We start from the raw sequence: 19,668 nt of genomic DNA on the forward strand, positions 1-19,668 counted from the left end.
TGGGAGTTGAAATCCACCTGTCTTAAAATTGTTTTGAAATTGAAAAATCACTTTCATTCATTGATCACGGTTTTTTTGGCTTTAAGAACAGCCAAAGGATTTCTGAGTGTACTTTTTGAATAAAATAGGATCATGTTGTCTAAAAAGATCCAAATACACTTTTAAAAAAATAATAAATCTGGCACTTTGGCTGAAAATCACAAACTGCTCTGTTTGAAGGAAAAGCAATCTTAAAATTGCAGCAAATCCAAATGCTGGTCCCTAAAATAAATGCCATATTGTATTTTATATATATTTTTTTTACAAAAGTAAATTTTAGTGTAAGCCCACGTGTGCCCAGAAGTCAATGTATAAGAAATATACTTATTAAGTACAGGTTTAATTCTAAGGACAGGATTGGAAGAGGCAAAGCTAGTTCATCTTTTGTCTCCTTCCGGAAGTAGCGTTAGGCGTTTTGCACCCGAAAAATAAGGTCGTTTGGATGGCATCAGGGGGTCCTCTTACCTAAGGTGGTCCAACGAGTGGGGTTTGTTTTGTTTTTTTTCCTTTTCTTGTTGGGGCGAAAAAGTTGCTCTGCCCCGTGTGAGGCTCGAACTCACGACCTTCAGATTATGAGACTGACGCGCTGCCTACTGCGCTAACGAGGCGCATGGAAAAGCGGGCAGAAAATCGCCTCATAAAGAGGAAAACTCTGCCGAGAAGACGCCCTACCTAGTTTCTTCACTACAAAAAAAAAGTGGGGGGGGGGGCCTTGGAGGAAAACAAAGTTTTTCCTCCCTAGAGAAATTGATTGCATCGGTAAGAAACAACCCCGGATTGAACGGATGAGAGGATTTCCGCCCCTCCCAACAAGCCGTCCCCACGTTTTTCCCACACACCCCCTCGGGAGAAAAATGCGATGGCAGAAATGCGGGTGGGCAAAGGTTGAGGATTCTGTCCAAGTCTTAGACCATCATGGGGACCCCTAGAGCAGAGGGACGGGGCAACGGGGGAGGGGAAGCTGGCTACCCCTGCTGGGTTTTGATAGGCAAACCAGGGGTCGCCCAAGGTCTACGGGGAGCAAACAATAGGCAGCACAATTTTGAATGCCCGCTAGAGGGCAGCCGTGAGAGGACCTCGGCGCTCTGCTGCCCTCTAATGGTCACCCCAGATATAACAGCTTTGCGAAAGAAGGCTAGGGCAGGCCGCAGGAAGAGGAGGAGGAGGAGGAGGAGAAGGTAATAATAATAATAATAATAATAATAATAATAATAATAATAATAATAATAATAATAATAATAATAATAATAATAATAATAATTACGGAGGTGGTGGTGGTGATTCTTATTATACTTTATTCATTAAACATGAAACTCGGTCAACTGAAAATTCAAAAATGCATGACAAATACCATTGACTGGTGCTAATGGTTGATACCAGTTGCTGCCAGCGTCCTAGGTATCAACCAAGTACCTTCTTAAAATGTACGATGTTCCAAGTAGCGCAGTTTTTTGCAGTTCCCCTGGTGTTCTTGCATGAAGCTGCAATTTGCTGAATGTTATAAAATTCTTGGACATGATACCAAGTGCCCTGATGAAAACGGGTATCCCTGTTACATGTTTCATCCATGGCCGTGTAGTTTCGAGGGCCAGGTCGCGATATTTCGTGATTTTATCCAGTTCTTTTTCTTCGACTCTGGCATTGTTGTTATTATTATTTATTTATTTATTTATTAAATTTGTATCCTGCCAGAGTCCCAGCAATTCTGGGTAACTCCCAACCACCAATAAAATAAATTACAGTAAAATCCGTAAAAGACAAAATGTGGCATTTTTAACGCTCCCCCCCCCGTTTTTTTTCCAATTATGGTTATAAATCTTAGCACCTGGTATTATTCTGTCCATTGATATTTGCACAATAGGTTTAGAAATTGTTAACATTTGGTTGTATAAATAGCTTAGACTATTGAGACTAGAAAAGGGAAGGGAAAAACTATTCTGTTGATGTTTGTTACAATTTTGGAAGTCAATACTACAAGCATGATATTATTTAGTTTTTCAATCCAAATTTGAGGATAAGATTGGATGGCAAGGTAGAGAACCACAACTTACATCAAAATGATCGTTATAGACTAGAGGTACCAATCTTAAAGCTCATTTCTCAATAAAGTCTCTCTTGAATTGTTAATAAGGCTTTGTGTCTGTGTGCCTGTGTATATATATATACAGGTAGTCATCGACTTATGACCAGTCACTTAACAACTGTTCGACGTTGCAAACAACTCAAGAAACGGGACTCATGTTCTGAATTCAAAATTCTGACAGTCAGGCCCCCTTTGTGATCATGTGACCGAACTTCGGACATTCGGCAATTTGCAGCATCCTGCGGTCATATGACTGCATTTTATGAGTGTCTGAAATTTGATCATGTGATCATAAGGATGCCCCAACAGTTATGAGCATGAAAAACCTCATAAAGTCACTTTTTCAATGTCATTGTAACTTAGAATAGTCACTAAATGAACTGTTGTAAATTGAGGACTACCTATATGGATTAAACCTAATTTATCTGCAGGGCTATCTGTTCAGGGGCAGCCTGCCTCATATTCTCAAGTCTTCACCTGCTTTGAGACTTTTATTCTTCATTAAAAAATATTAGTGTATTACTTCCAAAGCAGTAATAGTAATTTAAAAAAAACTTTATTCTCTGTTTGCCTGAAGTTTTTCAAATGGTGATGAATTAAGTCTATTGAGGAGAAATAAATGATAATATTGGAAAATATTTGGAATAGAAGAGTATATAAGAATATGTCAGTTAGAGTTAAGGAAAATGGATATAAAGTGATATGGAGGTGGTACCTAACACCATGTAAATTAACTCAAATAGATGGTAAATATACAAATATTTGTTGGAGGTGCAAGAAAGAGGTTGCAGCATAACCTTTAGTTGTTATAGAAGGAGAAATATAAGGGGGGGAAAATAGTCTCATGGTGGGGGGGTGCACTGTAATATTTGTGTTTTTTCCTTTTTTCCTTTTTTCCTTTTTTTTTTGTTTTTAGATGTATATGTATGTATTATTTGTATTTTAAAAAATTTAAAAAATTAAAAGTCTATTGAACAGAACTATACACGCCCCCAGAAATTTTGACACATTTATTTACTTATTTGTAAAATTTATTGGCCGCCCATCTTACCACAGGGTAACTCTGGGCGACTTGCAATCTGAAAAAGATAAAAACTATTCAAAACCTAAAAGACAAAGAAAATACAGTCAAGATCCAATTACTGAGCCTCAATTAAAAGATGGGGAGGAGGAAAGTTGGTCAAAACCGGCATAAGTAGGGCCAGATGTTAAGGTGATTTTCAAACGAAGTGGCTCATCCTTTTCAATGGTAAAAACACTCCAGTGTTAACTGCATGAGCTACAATGAAAGGCTCTGTTCCTCTTCGCATGTTCTCTTGGCAAGCTAACCCCTTTGTCTGAAACGGCACAGGGTCTCCTGCTTGAGCAGGGGGTTGGACTAGAAGACCTCCAGGGTCCCTTCTGATAAAATACTGATGGGATAAACAGAACCGAAAAACCAAAGAAGCGCTTCAGTGCAGCCACGTGGCATTACGTCGGACAGTCCATGTGAGGAAAGCAGCCTTGGAGCTTCTGGAACCATTTTCTTTCAAACTCCACGGTAGATGCAGTCAGGATGGATGGCAAGGCTTCATCTGAGAAACATTTCACCTCTTCCTGAGCTTCTCCTTTCAGCTTTTCTGGAACAAGATCTTCTCCCATAACCTACGAGGAAATGCGTGTACAGGAAGCAGAAATATCAGTTTTGCACTAGCTTAAAAAAAAACATTCAGCAAAGAACCAAGATGTAATTTCACACAAAAATAATAAATTAATTAGGTTCGTAGCCCAAACCTTAATTCCTATTTATATATCAGGTACTTTCAAATGTATGTTTGCTTTCCAAGTAAAGCATACAGAATTCTGTGTGATTAATATTGTTTAATACAGTATGATTAATACTGTAACTAAACTACCATATTTTTCGGACTGTAAGACACACTTTTTTGTCTCCCAAAAGGGGGTGAAAATGTGTACGCGTCTTATAGACCGAATATTGCCAAAGCCCCGCCTACCCACCAGCCATTTTTTGGCCTTTGCACGCCGTTTCCGGGCTTTTTTTCAGCCCGTTTTCAGGGCTTTTTTCAGCCTGTTTTTGAGGCTTTTTGGACCCGTTTTTGAGGCTTTTTGGACCCGTTTTTGAGGCTTTTTTGGCCTGTTTTCAGGGCTTTTTCTGGCCCATTTGTGAGGCTTTTTTCAGCCCATTTCCAGGGCTTTTTTTGGCCCATTTTTTCGGCTTTTTCCGACGCATTTCCGGGCTTTTTTCGGCCCATTTTTGAGGCTTTTTTCGGCCTGGTTTTTTGGCTTTTTCTGGTCTGTTTCCAGGGCTTTTTTCGGCCCTTTTTGAGCCTTTTTTTGGCCCGTTTTTTTCCAAAAAAAGGGCCGAAAAAAGTTTCAAAAATGGGCTGAAAAAAGCCCCGGAAACAGGCTGAAAAAAGACTGGAAAAGGCCCGGAAAAAGGTAGGCCAAAAACCTTTTTTTGTTGTTTTCCTCTTCTAAATTTAGGTGCATCTTACAGTCAGGTGTGTCTTATAGTCCGAAAAATACCGTAAGCTTTGTATGATTATTGTTTAATACAGTATGATTAATACTGTAACTAAACTAAACTTTGTATGATTATTATTGTTTAATACAGTACATTATCACGTTCACTGCCATTTTAATCACTATTTTGCGACATACTGTTATTTTTTATAAGAGTCTCAGGGAAAAAAAATACGTATACTTCATTAGCTCTGACCGAAAATATTTCTCCCCTCTCACATCAGATTGAGACAGAGTTGGACATTTGCAAAGTTAAAAAAAAAAAGCAGGATTAATATTCTGAAATTATAGTTACTAGTAGATTTCTAATTTGATTAATGTTACCTGCAAAGGATGGCTCAATTCATGCAATCCTTAAGCATGAAAAAAATGACTGACCTTGTTAAGGATTTATATGGGATAAGGTTATATCCTATATTTATTTATTTATTTTGAATCAAGTTTTATTGATTCCCCTCCCCCATTTTCACCCGCATAATTTTATGAACAGAGTATTGGCCATATCATAACTTATACAATTTAACATATTCAAGTACATTTTACTCAATTACAATATTTGCCAAAATTTCCTTTTTCCATTTTTTAATTGTGTCTTAAAATTTCTATGCTTATTTATATAAACAACATAGATGCAATGTGAAAGACAGAATGGATTATATATTTTGTTGTTGGAAGATGTACAAATTCGAGAGAAATAATAGTAACAAAAGAATTAATTGAAATTAAGGGGAAAATTGAAATGTAAAATTGAATAAAATGGAAATGTTAATAAATCATGCAAGTAAGAATAAAGCAATACATGTAAGAAATAAAATAGAAGAAAGATATTGTTAAGGGTTGGAAGGTTATACTAATATCCTATATTTATATATGCTAATAAAAAAGATCTTCTGCAGTCATGACATAAGCCTAAAACTGAAAATCAGGCTTGTCAGATGTTACATCTTTTCTATCCTGCTCTACGGAGTAGAAAGTTGGTCTCTGACAGAAAACCACTTGAAGAAACTAGAAGCGTTTGAAATGTGGATTTACAGACGACTGTTACGTATAAACTGGGTTAACAAAATCACAAATAAGGAGGTGATAAGCCGCCTGGGAAAGCCAAGGGAAATCATCAAAACCATAAAAAAGTGAAAGTTAGAATATTTTGGACATGTGTTGCGACACCCGGAAAAATACGGCATCCTTCACTTAATCCTCCAGGGAAAGACTGAAGGCAAAGGAGGTCCAGGCAGAAGAAGAACATCATGGCTTCAAAATCTAAAGGACTGGTTTGGACAAAACTCAGCAGCACTTTTTCATGCGGCTCTTGACAAAAATAGGATTGCCAACATGATCGCCAACGTCCGATGACAGATATGGCACAAGAAGAAGAAGACAGAATAAGGTTGAAGAGGCAGCGTATTTGTTTATGTTAATGATCAGGGATGGTTTAACACAGTGTAGGAACATCCCCCCCAAAAAAGGTTTGAAAAGGTTTCCACATTAACCCTAATCCTGACTCAGGACTTGCTGAGCTCCCTTCCACTGAAAACACAGGCAGTCCTCGACTTACAAGAATTCACTTAACGACCTTTTTCCTACCTGAAAAAATGGAACATGACCCAGATCCCAAAGATTCAATGGCATGAACTCCTCCGCAGTCACATAATCGTGTTTATAGCCATTTGCAGTGTCTGATGATCTAATGACTGCATTTTATGACGGTTTTGCCAAAAAACCAGTACTTCTCATTTTCAGCAAAACTGCACCTTCATGAACAATGGGTTTGCACTTACGAACACGACCAGTGGTGGGTTCCTCCCAGTTTGGCCAAGCTGGTAGCGGTAACGATATGACATCACCGAACTGGTTCTCTTTGTTCGGGAGCTGCCCCCCCCGTTATTCTTACCTTTTATTTGGCCCCACCCCCAATCTATGGCTGCCTCCCGAATCTCAGCTGATCGGCTAGAAGGAAAAAAACTGTTTAAACTCTTGCCGCGGGGCTTCAAAAGGCCGCCCTACAGCTGATCAGTGTTAAAAGGCAGTGTGTTGGTAGACCGGTGTCTCCAAAAACGAATGAGTAGACCGGTGCCTCCAAAAACAAATGGGTAGACCGGTACAGCTCTGAAAGCAGTTAAAAGCCTGGTAGACCAGTACCTCTGCTAAATCCTAAAGAATTGTCACATGACCATCAAGCCATGCCCACAAAATAAGCCACACCCACAGAACCAGTAGTAAAAAATTTTAGAACCCACCCCTGACCGCAACATTCATTTAATGACTGCAGTTTAGTGACTTAAGATCACCACCAAAAAAAAATCCTCAAACCATAAAAATGATGTTTTTTGCGGTGATCATAAGGGCAATTGCCGGGGTCGTTAAGCAAGAACCACAGTCATAAGTGCGAATCCACTATTTTACAATTATTACGACTTACAACCATTATGGGCAGGTTCCATTATATTTGTAACGCAAGGATTACTGCTATTTAAGCAGAGACAGAAGACATTTTAATGGGCCCTGTAATTACAGAATTCCTGCATGGAAGGGATGAGGGGATAGAGTAGATGACCTCTAGAATAGCTTGTAACCCTAATTCTAAAATTCTACCCATATTCCTACATTTCTGAACAGGCATCCCTTTAAATTACTGTCATCATCACCCAACCCAGGGGTGGGCTCCTGGGAGTTCGGGCGATCCTCTAGCCAAGGATCGCCGGGGTTCAGCAAACCCCCAAATACCACCCCTAGCTGGCCACGCCCACCCCATCCCTCCCACCCCACCCCTCGCAGGAGTCTCCACATGGCCCGTTCATCATTCCAGGTAAATGCAGGGGCAGTGCAGAGGGTTTGGGAGAGCCCAAAGAACGGGCCTACCAGAGGTTCCGGAAGTCCCAAAATGGGCTTGTTTCCTGTCTCCGGGGGGCTTCCGGAGCCCGGGGGAAGCAGTTTTCACCCTCTCAGAGGCTTGAGGAAAGCCTCCGGAGCCTGGGGAGGGCGAAAAACACCCTCCCACCCACCCCCGTTATGGTGCAGGCAGCCGACTAGGCCACGCCCACCATGGCCATGCCCACCCAGCAACGGGTAGCGAACCCATTGCTAAAGGATCTGAAGCCCACCCCTGCCATCACCTCTTATTCTTCTTAAGGGCTAATAGGAAAATAATAATAATAAAGCAGCTATCTGCAAATTATTGGATGTTATTTCCTCACGATTCCTACTTAACGCAGAATGTTTGCACAACCCTTGATGAATTGTGACCGACCTCAGCCATCAAGGACAAGATATCTGCCTCCAATTCAAAAAATCTAATTTTGTCTTCAATTTCCTGTTGCATTTTCAGATTATTCTCTAAAGCAAAAGAAGACTGAGTCAACTGCATAAGCTGAAACAAAAGCCTGGAAACAAAAGAGAAAAATGAACAGTTAAAATCAGAATTGGGATTGGAACTTTCACTGCTAAACATTAATTTAACGATTTTATGACTTTTGCTGTGATTGTTACACAAATCACTGCAATTGTTAAGCGACTCAGCACAACCGTTAAGCGAACGTTTCCCCCTTGACTTTGTTAGTCAAAAGCCCCCAGGGAAGATTGCAAATCATGTGACCACAGGACCAGCAAACAATGTCCTTGACTTACATCCACAATAGGAGCCCAAAATTTCTATTGCTAAGTAAGACCTTTGTTAAGTGAATTTTTTCCCATTTTGTTGCCACAGTTGTTAAGTGAATCACTGCAGATGATACGTTAGTGACACGGTTGTTAAGTGAATCTGGCTTCCCCATTGGCTTTGCTTGTCAGAAGGGTCACAGAAGGGGATCATATGACCCCGGGATACTGCAACCGTCATAAATACGAATCAGTTGCCAAGAGGTGTGAATTTTGATCAGATGACCATGGGGATGCTGCAACGGACCTGTGGAAAATGGTCATAAGTCACTTTTTTCAGTGTCGTTGTAACTTTGAATGGTCACTAAATGAACTGTTGTAAGCCGAGGACTATGTATACATGCCCGTTGCCAAGTGCCCAAAGTCTGATCACATGACCAAAGGCACACTACAACCATCGTAAGTCACTTTTTCCACCACTGTTGCAACCCTTGGTAGGAGTTGTTGGAGCCTTGGTAGTACAGTGGTTTAATGCACCCTGTAATTAACACAGCTGCCTGCAATTTCTGCAGGTTCGAATCTTACCAGGCTCAAGGTTGACTCAGCCTTCCATCCTTTCTAAGGTAGGTGAAATGAGGACCCAGTTTGTGGGGGCAATAAGCTGACTTTGTATAAATATACAAAAGTATGAAGGCTATTGCGTAACGCATTGTAAGCCGCCCTGAGTCTCCGGAGAAGGGCGGCATATAAATCAAATTTTAAAAAAAAAACAAAAAAAACAAAACAAAACAAAAAAAACACTGAACTGTTGTTACATGAATGGTTTTAAGTCAAGGCCTACCTGTACTTCATATGCAAATAAGGATATGAATATGTACCTGGCTCTAACAAAGGAGGCACACGCATAGACACGAATATCTTTCCATCTTCGCTCCCCTAAGGAAGCTCTGTTCGTTGTGGGTCCTGGCCCTGGATTTCCCAGGGTACAGACAGGCCTCTGCACGCTTTGCGATTCCACACAAGATCCAAAGCTGCCGTTGGGGTGGACGGTACACATCAAAGGATCATCCTTCCTTTGCCTCTGTGTCTGATGACACCCAAAGCTGACCTCTTTGGATGATACCCGAAGGCAGCCGCCTGCAATTAAGCCATCGCTTTGCCAAAGATGGGCTTTGGTTGCAGACAAGGGGCCTGGAAATGGCAACAAACGCGTGTAAGTTTCAGCCAGTAAATTCCACGTTTGTGGATGAAACGGGTGCAACGAGATCAATTTCTGCAAGCACCCGATCACGTTCTCAATATCCTCCAGAAGGCGATAAATGGCATGCAGCAGATTAAGTACGGCTGTTACATGGTCCGTGTTCGTTGCCCCGTTTCTCTAGAAACAAAGAAAAAAGAGTGAAGGGAGAATAGGAGTTATTCTAATGTGGTGTTTCTTAACTTCATTAATTAAGGTGCTTGACTTCAACTCCCAGTATTCCCCAGCTAGCATAAACTGGCTGGGGAATTCTGGGAATTGAAGTCCAGACATCTTAGTCAGAGAGCCATGGTGGGGCAGTGGTTGGAATGCAGTACTGCAGGGCTAATTCACTGCTCACTCCAGTTCGATCCTGATCTGCTCAAGGTTGACTCAGCCTTCCATCCTTCCGAGGTCAGTAAAATGAAGAACCAGATTGTTGGGGGCAAGATGCTGACTTTGTAAACCGCTTACGGCCGTGATGGTGAACCTATGGCATGCGTGCCACAGGTGGCACGTGTAGCCATATCAGTGGGCACGTGAGCTCAGTGGAAGTTGGCAAACAGGATGTTTCTGGCATCTGGAGGGCCTATGGCGGGGGGGGGGAGGAAGGCCATTTTCGCCCTCCCCAGACTCCTAGAAAGGCTCTGGAGCCAGTCGAGAGAGAAAAACGGGCCTATCGGGCCATTGCGTGCCAGGAGTGGGGGGAGCGGATGGGGTTGCACATGCATGCGTGGGGGCGGGGCACATAGAATTATGGGTGTGGGCACGCGTGTGTGACACCCCCGTCCCGTCCCCCCCTCCTGGCACGCGATGGCAAAAAAGTTAGCCATCACTGGCTTAGGGAGTGCTGTAAAAGCATTATGAAGTGGTGTATAAGTCTAAATGCTATTGCTATTGCTATCTTAAAGTGGCCAAGCTGGAAAAACGCAGTGCAAACATCTTCGTACCCTAAACTCTGGAAATTACAAAATACACTTTCCCTAATAAAACAAGTCCACAATTTACTGAAATGTAAAGCTAAAAAAAAATCTTCCAAGAATTTCTCCTGTGTACAAGTGGGTCCAGAAGCATTCCTGAAAACAGAGATTAAGCTTAATGCTAACATTTACTTGACAGTATACTAGTTTCTCTTATATATTCATTTAAATTTATTTGCTGCCCATTTTGCTGCAAGCCTTTTTTAATTAAAAAGAAACTTGAAATAGAATTGAATGGGACATGACAGGCATGAAAAGAAAGAGCTCCAGATATACTGACATGTATATGTTGAGGATCCAAGCTGAGCTATAACGAGAAAAATCACTTAGAAAAATACCAACCAGGTTTTCTGCAATTCTCAGGGCTTCCTCGTGTTTCCCCAGATGAGCTAAACAGCGGGCCTGGCTCTCTTTTAAATCTCTTCTCATGGCAATATTACTGGAAGGTACAAGGGCAAGACAACTGGAATATTCCTGAAGAGCCTTCTGAAATCAGATTTACCAAATTTTAGTGTAACTCCAAAAGCGTGAGTGGGTTGTGAATCGTGCCAAATTATTCGACATAAGGTAACAACTGTCTGTGATTAAAAGTAAACGCAAGCATCACATGGACATTTTCTTGATTTTTGAGTTCCATCAAACTCAAAAAAGCTCTTTTTCCTAGAACTGGATTATTAATTAAAATACAATAAAATAACAGAGTTGGACGGGACCTTGGAGGTCTTCTAGTCCAACCCCCTGCCTAAGCAGGAAACCCTACATCAAATGGTTTTGGACAAATGGTTATCCAACATCTTCTTAAAAGCTTCCAGTGTTGGAGCATTTACAACTTCTGGAGGCAAATTGTTCCACTGATTAATTGTTCTAACTGTCAGGAAATTTCTCCTAAATTCTAAGTTGCTTCTCTCCTTGATTAGTTTCCACCCATTGCTTCTTGTCCTGCCCTCAGGTGCTTTGGAGAATAGCTTCGCTCCCTCTTGTTTGTGGCAACCCCTGAGATATTGGAAGACTGCTATCATGTCTCCCCTAGTCCTTCTTTTCATTAAACTAGACATACCCAGTTCCTGCAACCGTTCTTCATATGTTTTAGCCCCCAAGCCCCTAATCATTTTTGTTGCTCTTCTCTGCATTCTTTCCAGAGTCTCAACATCTTTTTTACATCGTGGCGACCAAAACTGAATGCAATATTCCAAGTGTGGCTTTACCATTATGAATTATGCTGCACAAAATTCACTTGCCAAATAATATCATGGCCTTTCCAGAATAAATATCCATCCATCCATCCATCCATCCATTCATCCATGCAAAGTTGAAATAAAAACAACCGGACAGATTGCTTCAGGAATATATAAAATAATCTTGTTGAACCTGGATTGTGATGGACTAATAACTGATGGATTTTCAACATGTTAGCTGGAATTTTGGAGGGCACCAATTTTACAAGGCTGGGTCATGAATGCACCATGAAAATACCTGAAATTCCTGTTGCTTATAGGCCAGATCTCCTCTGAACTTTTTTATGTTGATCCTTTCAAGATCGTCCTGGCAGTCTACCTGTTCACAAAACCACTGTCAAAAGGAAGGAGGAGACATTTTGTTGCATTACTACAAAGGCATAGCAATATCATGCAGTATAAAAGTTAAACCAAATTTTAGATAGTCTCTCTTAATCACACATGGATGCTTTTATTATTAATTACTACACTTTCCTCCAATCAATGACACCTCCCCCTCAAAGAGTTTGATTGTAAATTTCTTGAATTCAGGGATGTATCAGTGACCATACAAGAACTTCCAACTTGAATAGAATAGAATAACAGAGTTGGAAGGGAGCTTGGAGGTCTTCTAGTCCAACCCCCTGCTTAGGCAGGAAACCCTACACCTCTTCAGACAAATGGTTATCCAACATCTTAAAAACTTCCAGTATTGGAGCATTCACAACTTCTGGAGGCAAGTTGTTCCACTGATTAATTGTTCTAACTGTCAGGAAATTTCTCCTTAGTTCTAAGTTGCTTCTCTCCTTGATTAGTTTCCACCTATTGCTTTTTATTCTACCCTCAGGTGCTTTGGAGAATAGCTTGACTCCCTCTTCTTTGTGGCAGCCCCTGAGATATTGGAACACTGCTCTCATGTCACCCCTAGTTCTTCTTTTCTTGGCATGACAACCATAGAACTCTTCCCTTCTATCCCATTTTTTCCTCCCACCATCAAGAAAGATAAAAGGGTTTGAGTGAGATGTAACTTCTAGCGAGGCCATTGAAAAGACTGTTAGAGGTTAGAGCCCAGAAAGGACATCACCAAGAGATCACTGATTTTTGACTAATCAAAAGCCAATTTGATATAATGGTTATGAGTAGCTGGCTTAGAAATCAGGATGCTGTGAGTTCTAGTCCTCCCTAAGGCACAAAAGTTGGTTGGGTGACTTTGGGCAGTCACTATCTTTCATCCCAGCCCACCTCACAGGGTTGTTGTAGTGGAGAAAACAGAAGGCAGGACTGTTAGGTGTGTTTAACCACCTTGAATTATTTTTACATACACTATAAAAATGGCAGGATAAAAATATAATAATACCAATGTAAAATCCCAGACTCAACAATTCTCAATAAGAAAGACAAAAATGTCTGGCTAGTGGAGATTGCGATTCCTAGAGGCAGCAGAAGAGAAGAGAAAGAACCCGAGAAGGTAACAAAACACAAAGACCTGCAAACAGAAGTAGTGAAGAGCCTTAGTGGCGCAGCAGATTAAAGTGCTGTTAAGTAGCACCAGCTGCCTGCAATTACTGCAAGTTCAAATCTCACCAGGCTCAAGGTTGACTCAGCCTTCCAGCCTTTCGAGGTAGGTAAAGTGAGGACCCAGATTGTGGGGGCAATAAACTGACTTTGTATAAAAAAGAACACCGCTGGGGGGGCCGAAAGCCCTACTAAGCAGGTATATACAAAAGTATGAAGGCTATTGCTTAACGCACTGTAAGCTGCCCTGAGTGTCCGGAGAAGGGCGGTATATAAATTGAACCAATAAATAAATAAATAAATAAATAGAACAACTGTGACAAAAGAAAGCAAAGATAGTGTCAATAGTAACAGGTGCCTTTAGGTGCAATCCCAAAACAACAGAAGCACCACTTGAACACCATTGGCATTGACAAAATCACCATCAGTCAATTGCGAAAGGCAGTTTTGCTTGGAACAGCTTACATCCTGCAAAAGACACCTTTAATATTGTCATACAACAACATCTACCTATTCCAGATGTTTGGGAAGGGATGGATAGACAAAACTACCAAATCCAGTCTAAGCATCTGGCTGACTGTGCAACCAATCACATAATAATAATAATAATAATAATAATAATAATAATAATAATAATAATAATAATAATAATAATAATAATAATAATAATTATTATTATTATTATTATTATTATTATTATTATTATTATTATTATTATTATTATTTCACAAACTGACTACCTACAACGCCATGACCGTGTTGCTAAGATCATTCACTGGAAATTGTGCCAGAAGTTTGGATTTGAGTACAGCAAAAACCACTGGGAACATCAGGTTGAGAAAGTTTTAGAGAATGAGAAACTCAAGATCTTGTGGGACTTTAGGATTCAGACTGACAGGCACTTGGTCCACAACACACCTGACATAACAATAGTTGAAAAGAAAAAAGTATGGTTCATTGACATTGCAATAGCTGGTGATGCACGGATTGAAGATAAGCAGCAAGAAAAAATCACAAAGTACCGGGATTTGCAAATTGAAGTTGAGCGACTGTGGAAAAAGAAATCGTGTGTTGTCCCGATTGTAATTGGAGCCCTTGGAGCAATACCCAAAGGGCTACCCCGCTATTTAGAAATTCTAAATTTGCCGGACTTGAACATTTTGACTCTACAAAAAACCACCTTACTCGGAACAGCTTACATCCTCCGACGATACCTTAACAGTTCCTAGGTCCTTAGTTAGGACTCGAGCTGCTGAGCTATTAACCAGCCTCAAAGGCTGTGAATCTCACTAAAGATTAACATAATAATAATAATAATAATAATAATAATAATAATAATAATAATAATAATAATAGAAAAAGCACCCTAAAAAAACCCCGCAGGAACTCTCCCTTTCGGATGGCTGGGATTGAGAGCATCCGTGGGCTGTCCTGGTGGTCTCCTTTCCAGGCACTGACCTCCAACAGCCTGCTTTGATCTCAACGATCAATGACAACAGCATTGAACCCCAGCTTGCTCAGATTTGCAAGGACTGGGACGGTCATCTAAGTGGAGCAATGCCCCCCTCCTCCCCCGACACTAAATTAAACCCAGCCACATCTATCCTCCATTTCTGCAGGGTAGCAGAAAAGCTTGCCCCAGAGCATGTGCAGAGTGTAATGTCCTTCCTCCAACACGTGGGTTTGGAGGCACGAAGGTCAGTGAACCTTCCCACCCACCCCCTTCACCTCGGGCTCGCAGCACCGGGCGCTGTAGGGGGAAGCGAGGGGGCCGCCAGCCCTGGACGTCCCGCCGCCCTCCTCCTCGAACACCGACTCCTCGAAGGCAAAGGGGAGCAACGCCATCCTCGGCGCCGGTGAGCGACAACCTCCGGAGGCTTCGCTGCTAGAGCGGCTTCCCCGGATCATAGATGACGCCCACAATCGCGGCTAGATCGTCTCGTGTCAAATGATGCTGCCCTAGACTTAGGAACTCTACTTACATCCGCTGCTTCGAGTTTTCGGGTTCGCTTTAGAAGTTCTTTCCCGGTGAAGAAGAGAGAGCTATTCATGCAGAGCAACACTTTGGGATCAATACTTTGGGAAGCGCGGTGGTGTTTAGTTGTGGCTGGGCTGCCGTGCCGTTCCCACATGGCTGAGCCAATCCAAATTCATGCAACCTGTTAACTTGTAGTTCGTTTCACTGTGCTTCAAAATGAATCAGTGGAGCCGATTTATATAGCTACAAGTGTGCTAAAATTTTAATTCAATGTCTCTTGAGCTGGGCAACTTAAGAATTCCCCAGCCAGCATGTTTAATTCAGTTCACACAACAAGCTAACTGAAACGTGACTGGGTGAAAGACAGCAGTCTCCCATCCTATAGAGCTGAAGAAGCTTCTTGGATGAGAAGCGAACCGTCTTCAAAGAAAAACCAGAAAGTCCAGTTGCCTCTTGAAGAAAAAAAGCACCTTTAGGACAACCAGGTCCTGAATGACTGAGAATATCCATAGACATTTAGCTACGCATCAGAGCTGAAGAAGCTTCTTGGATGAGAAGCGAAACGTCTTCAAAGAAAAACTAGAAAGTCCAGTTGTCTCTTGAGAAAAAGCACCTTTGGGACTCCCATCCTATAGTTCCTGCTTTCCCTTGATCAGTATTCATGTGAAATCATTGCTGGTCTGGAGACCCTAAAGCAGTTTCTCAATTTGACAACTTTTAAGATAGGTGGACTTCCAACTCCCAGAATTCCCCAGCCTATTCCATTCGTGCCCAATGATTATAAGATTGTAGATATCTGTTGTGGGAGGCTTGAAAAATCACTGTATTCCATAACTATAGTTCCTTTCTCTTTTCTTGCACCTTTCCCTTTTTTTTTCTTGCTTTTCTTTAGATTTGTCTTTTATTCCAGTTCAGTTATTGTGGAACCACACACAATATTATTATTATACATAACAATGTGATCATTTATCATTCAATGGATCATTTGATAAATCAGGCATAGATGACCACACTCAGATTATATCCTACATATTATGCAAAGAATAAATCTGTGAAGAAGACTGTGATGTGGGAAAGGTGGAAGGAAAGAGAATAACAGCAGTAAGGAGGATGGTGTCAGTCCAGTGGTAAAATTCAATTTTTTTTTCTACCAGTTCTGTGGGCTTGGCTTGGGCGGGCATGGTGTGGTTTGGTGAGCGTGGCAGGGGAAGGATATTGCAAAATCCCCATTCCCACCCCACTCCAGGGAAAGGATATTGCAAAATCCCCATTCCCTTCCCACTCCTGGGGGAAGGATATTGCAAAATCTCCATTCCCACCCCACTCCTGGGGGAAGGATATTGCAAAATCCCCATTCCCTCCCCACTCCTGGGGGAAGGATATTGCAAAATCTCCATTCCCAGCCCACTCTGGGACCAGCCAGAGGTGGTATTTGCCGGTTCTCAGAACTACTCAAAATTTCCTGTCAGAACCTGCTGGATTTCATGCCTGTGTCAGTCATAGCAGCCACGAGTGCAGTTGGGAGACTTGGAAAAACTAGGTGAGGGACAGATTATCATGGAGAAAATATGTGATCAATAAGTCAAAAATAACAGGATGGCACATATTATTATTATTCAGAGTCACTTGGTTGAGTTGGGTGGCTATAGAAATTGAATAAATAAAATTTTATCCCACCATTATTTTTGCAAGAAATGAGTTCTGATCTCTGAGGAGAGCCTTTTTAATCCTTTCTCTGCAACGTTTGGGAATAAAAATGAACTATTAACTAAATGGCTTACTCTAACCATTTTTTGTCCACTTAATGCTTAAGCCTCAGTTCCCATATAGATTACTCTGCAAGGGAATATGAAACTTGATTGGAAAAAAAAATCATCATATGATTGCAATGTATTTTTTTTGCAGTGGTCATAAAATGAATGCTATAGTCTTTAAATGAATGCCGTTTCTACCATAAACTGGAATTAAACATGTTTCTGGTAAAAATATTACCAGGACCCTGCAAATAGCTATAAATGTAGGACAGTGGCCAAGCACCCAAAATGCAGTCACATGACCATGGGGAGTGGCCATCTTCAAACTTCAAATCTGGATTGTAGGTATCCTTTTCAAGAACTGTTGTAACTTCAACAGTCAGTAAGTGATGGTTGTAAGCAGGGGCGAGTTTCAAAACCTGTTGCTACGGGTTCACTCGTGGGTGCTCGCCAGTGGTGGGTTGCCCCCGGTTCAGACCAGTTCCCAAGAACCGGTAGTAAAACCGGCGGGAGGCTCCGCCCACTGATCTGAGCGTTATCATAGGTGATCTGCGCATACGCAGGTGCGATGCGAACTGGTAGTAAAGGTAAGTAGAACCCACCCCCGGCGCTCGCACACGTGGGTGGAGCTTCCCGCTGCCGCCGATTCGCCCGATCCGGGGTGCACCGGTAGCAACCCACTAGTTGTATGTCAAGGATTACCTATATTCTGAAGCTGACCCTTCTAAAATTTGGAGAAAACACAGCTGCCAACATTGACGTTGAAACCCCTAAAATAGATTTTCCCAACTAAATTAATACACACTGGGGGAAAAGCTTCACTCAAAAAGAATTCTAACAGAGAGTATGACCAATTGCATTGCATAAAAAATTAATTCCATTCCCTCGGTTTGATAAAAGCCTGTTCAACTAGTTGCAGAAATTAACTCACTTGAGCTAGTAACTGGAACAGAAGGTGGATTAAGCAATAATGAATTGCATGAAATACAGGAATGATTTAGTAATACGCTAAAGCCCAAATAGCAGGAAATGTCATTATTGTATTTTACGCTTTCTCACTCTGGATCTCTGTCAAAAAGAAACAAAACTCTTGTAGGAATCTGTTACTGCTTTTTTTTTTTACTCAATCTCTGCTGTAAATCTCAGGTTTCAAGACTGTAAGGCTGACTGAGGATCTCTGCTAAGGGTGCTCCTGGACTGAGCCACGAATCTCCACACTGCATGTCTTGGGAGCATGACATTTAGAAACTCTTCATTGCAACCTTTAATTGCAATTACAGTCGATGAGACTACTACAGGTAGTCCTCGGCTTACAACAGTTCCTTTAGTGACCGTTCAAAGTTACAACGGCACTGAAAAAAAGTGAGTTATGACTATTTTTCACTTATGACCGTTGCAGCATCCCCGCGGTCACGGGATCAAAATTCAGATGCTGACTCAACTGACTCTAATTTTATGACGGTTGCAGTGTTCCCAGGCTCATGTGATCCCCGTTTGCGGCCTTCTGACAAGCGAAGTCAATGGGGAAGCCAGATTCACTTAATAACCAGGTTACTCACTTTAGCAAGTGCAGCGATTCAGTTAACAACTGTGGCAAGAAGTGGTAAAATGGGGCAAAATTCACTTAACAACTTACTCATTTAGCAACCGAAATGTTGGGTTCAATTGTGGACATAAGGTAGTCCTCAATTTATTGCCACAATAGGGACCAGAATTTCGGTTGCTAAGCGAGGTTAATGACTTTAAGTGAGATTTTTTTGGTTGTTGTCCCAATTATTGAGAGAATCACAGCAGTTATTAACTGAATCACAGGGCCATTAAGCAAATCCAGTTTCCACCACTGACTTTGCTTGTTGGAAGCAGCTGGGAAGGATGTAAATGGCGATCACATGACTCAGGGACTCTGCAAGTATCGTAAATACTCATTGGTTGGCTAATTTTGATCACGTGACCCTGGGGATGCAGGAACGGTTGTTAGGTGCAAGGACTGGTCACAAGTGACTTTTTTCCAGTGCCGTTGTAACTTTGAACAGTCACTAAACCAATGATTGTAAGTCAAGGACTACCTGTATTACAATCTTTGGGCATTAAGTTAATCAAAAAGACCAATTTCCCTTTTGCTTTACTCGTCAGTTTGATCGTCCACGAATCTGCAAGTCCAGACTGAGTTGCTTATGGAGTCTTAAATTATGCCAAATTACAGCCAAAACTCACATGGTAATTTAGGCAGCAACATTTGCTAGTTCTTGCCGTTGTAACCATGACAAAAGCCAACACAGTTGCGTCTTTTCTTTTTATAGGTGGTGATGCATAAAAAAAGGAGCAAGGTGTGTGCTACGATGCTTCAACTCTGCTTCTGTCCATCTGCCTCTACTTTCCCTCTCTCCTTATAGCAGAAGTGGGATTCAAATCCTGGCGCTACCAGTTCGCTATTGGGAGCGCGCGGGTGTGCAGAAGGTTCTGTGCATTCGTAGTGCATTTTTGATGATGTCTGGGTGGGTGGGCGAAGCCTCCCGCCGCTACCAATTCGCCCGAACAGGGGCGAACTGGTAGCAACCCACTCCTGCCTTATAGGTACCACTGAGGGCAGGGCCCAGATATTTGGGGACGAGCTCTTGCATGAAATTGCAAAAACGGCAATTTATCAGGTTAAGAATTCAACAACTCTACACTCCTGCAAGTCTTTGTATATGTGTATAAGATTCTGATTATTTCTGGGGAAAAAAAAACTTTCTGGAACCAAGGGCTAGC

The 19,668-nt window shown here is 41.6% G+C and overlaps 1 protein-coding gene and 1 non-coding gene across 4 annotated transcripts; both read right to left on the minus strand.

Moving 5' to 3' along the window:
• Positions 1-574: 574 nt before the first annotated feature.
• Positions 575-647, minus strand: TRNAM-CAU (transfer RNA methionine (anticodon CAU)). The gene has a single exon. It is a non-coding gene; the product is annotated as a tRNA-Met (tRNA).
• Positions 648-3,117: 2,470 nt separating this feature from the next.
• On the minus strand, positions 3,118-15,112 carry C3H8orf76 (chromosome 3 C8orf76 homolog). 3 transcript variants are annotated; one of them, XM_034422248.3, is made up of 6 exons: positions 14,914-15,112; positions 11,930-12,025; positions 10,799-10,939; positions 9,118-9,617; positions 7,893-8,025; positions 3,118-3,766 (listed from the first exon to the last, which is right to left on the minus strand). In XM_034422248.3, the coding sequence occupies exons 1-6, from the start codon at positions 15,091-15,093 to the stop codon at positions 3,593-3,595; spliced, it is 1,224 nt and encodes a 407-aa protein (XP_034278139.2). In that variant the 5' UTR covers positions 15,094-15,112; the 3' UTR covers positions 3,118-3,592. The 3 variants fall into 3 exon arrangements, with proteins under 3 accessions (XP_034278139.2, XP_034278138.2, XP_087747011.1); XM_034422247.3 differs by having other exon boundaries at positions 10,799-10,942; positions 14,914-15,110; XM_087890885.1 differs by lacking the exon at positions 10,799-10,939.
• Positions 15,113-19,668: the final 4,556 nt, after the last annotated feature.

The sequence above is a fragment of the Pantherophis guttatus genome, chromosome 3, assembly GCF_059756535.1.
Source record: "Pantherophis guttatus breed Tessera chromosome 3, ASM5975653v1, whole genome shotgun sequence".
Classification (NCBI taxonomy): domain Eukaryota; kingdom Metazoa; phylum Chordata; class Lepidosauria; order Squamata; family Colubridae; genus Pantherophis; species Pantherophis guttatus.

Bases quoted from the DNA above. Each gene is read 5' to 3' on its own strand.
- C3H8orf76 (XM_034422247.3), bottom strand. From the start codon at position 15,093: ATGATCCGGGGAAGCCGCTCTAGCAGCGAAGCCTCCGGAGGTTGTCGC. The intron at 12,026-14,913 runs GTGAAGGGGGTG...TCCTTTTGACAG, and splicing joins CCCGGTGCTGCGAGCCCGAG to TGGTTTTGTGAACAGGTAGA. The intron at 10,943-11,929 runs GTATTTTCATGG...ATCTGATTTCAG, and splicing joins ATAAGCAACAGGAATTTCAG to AAGGCTCTTCAGGAATATTC.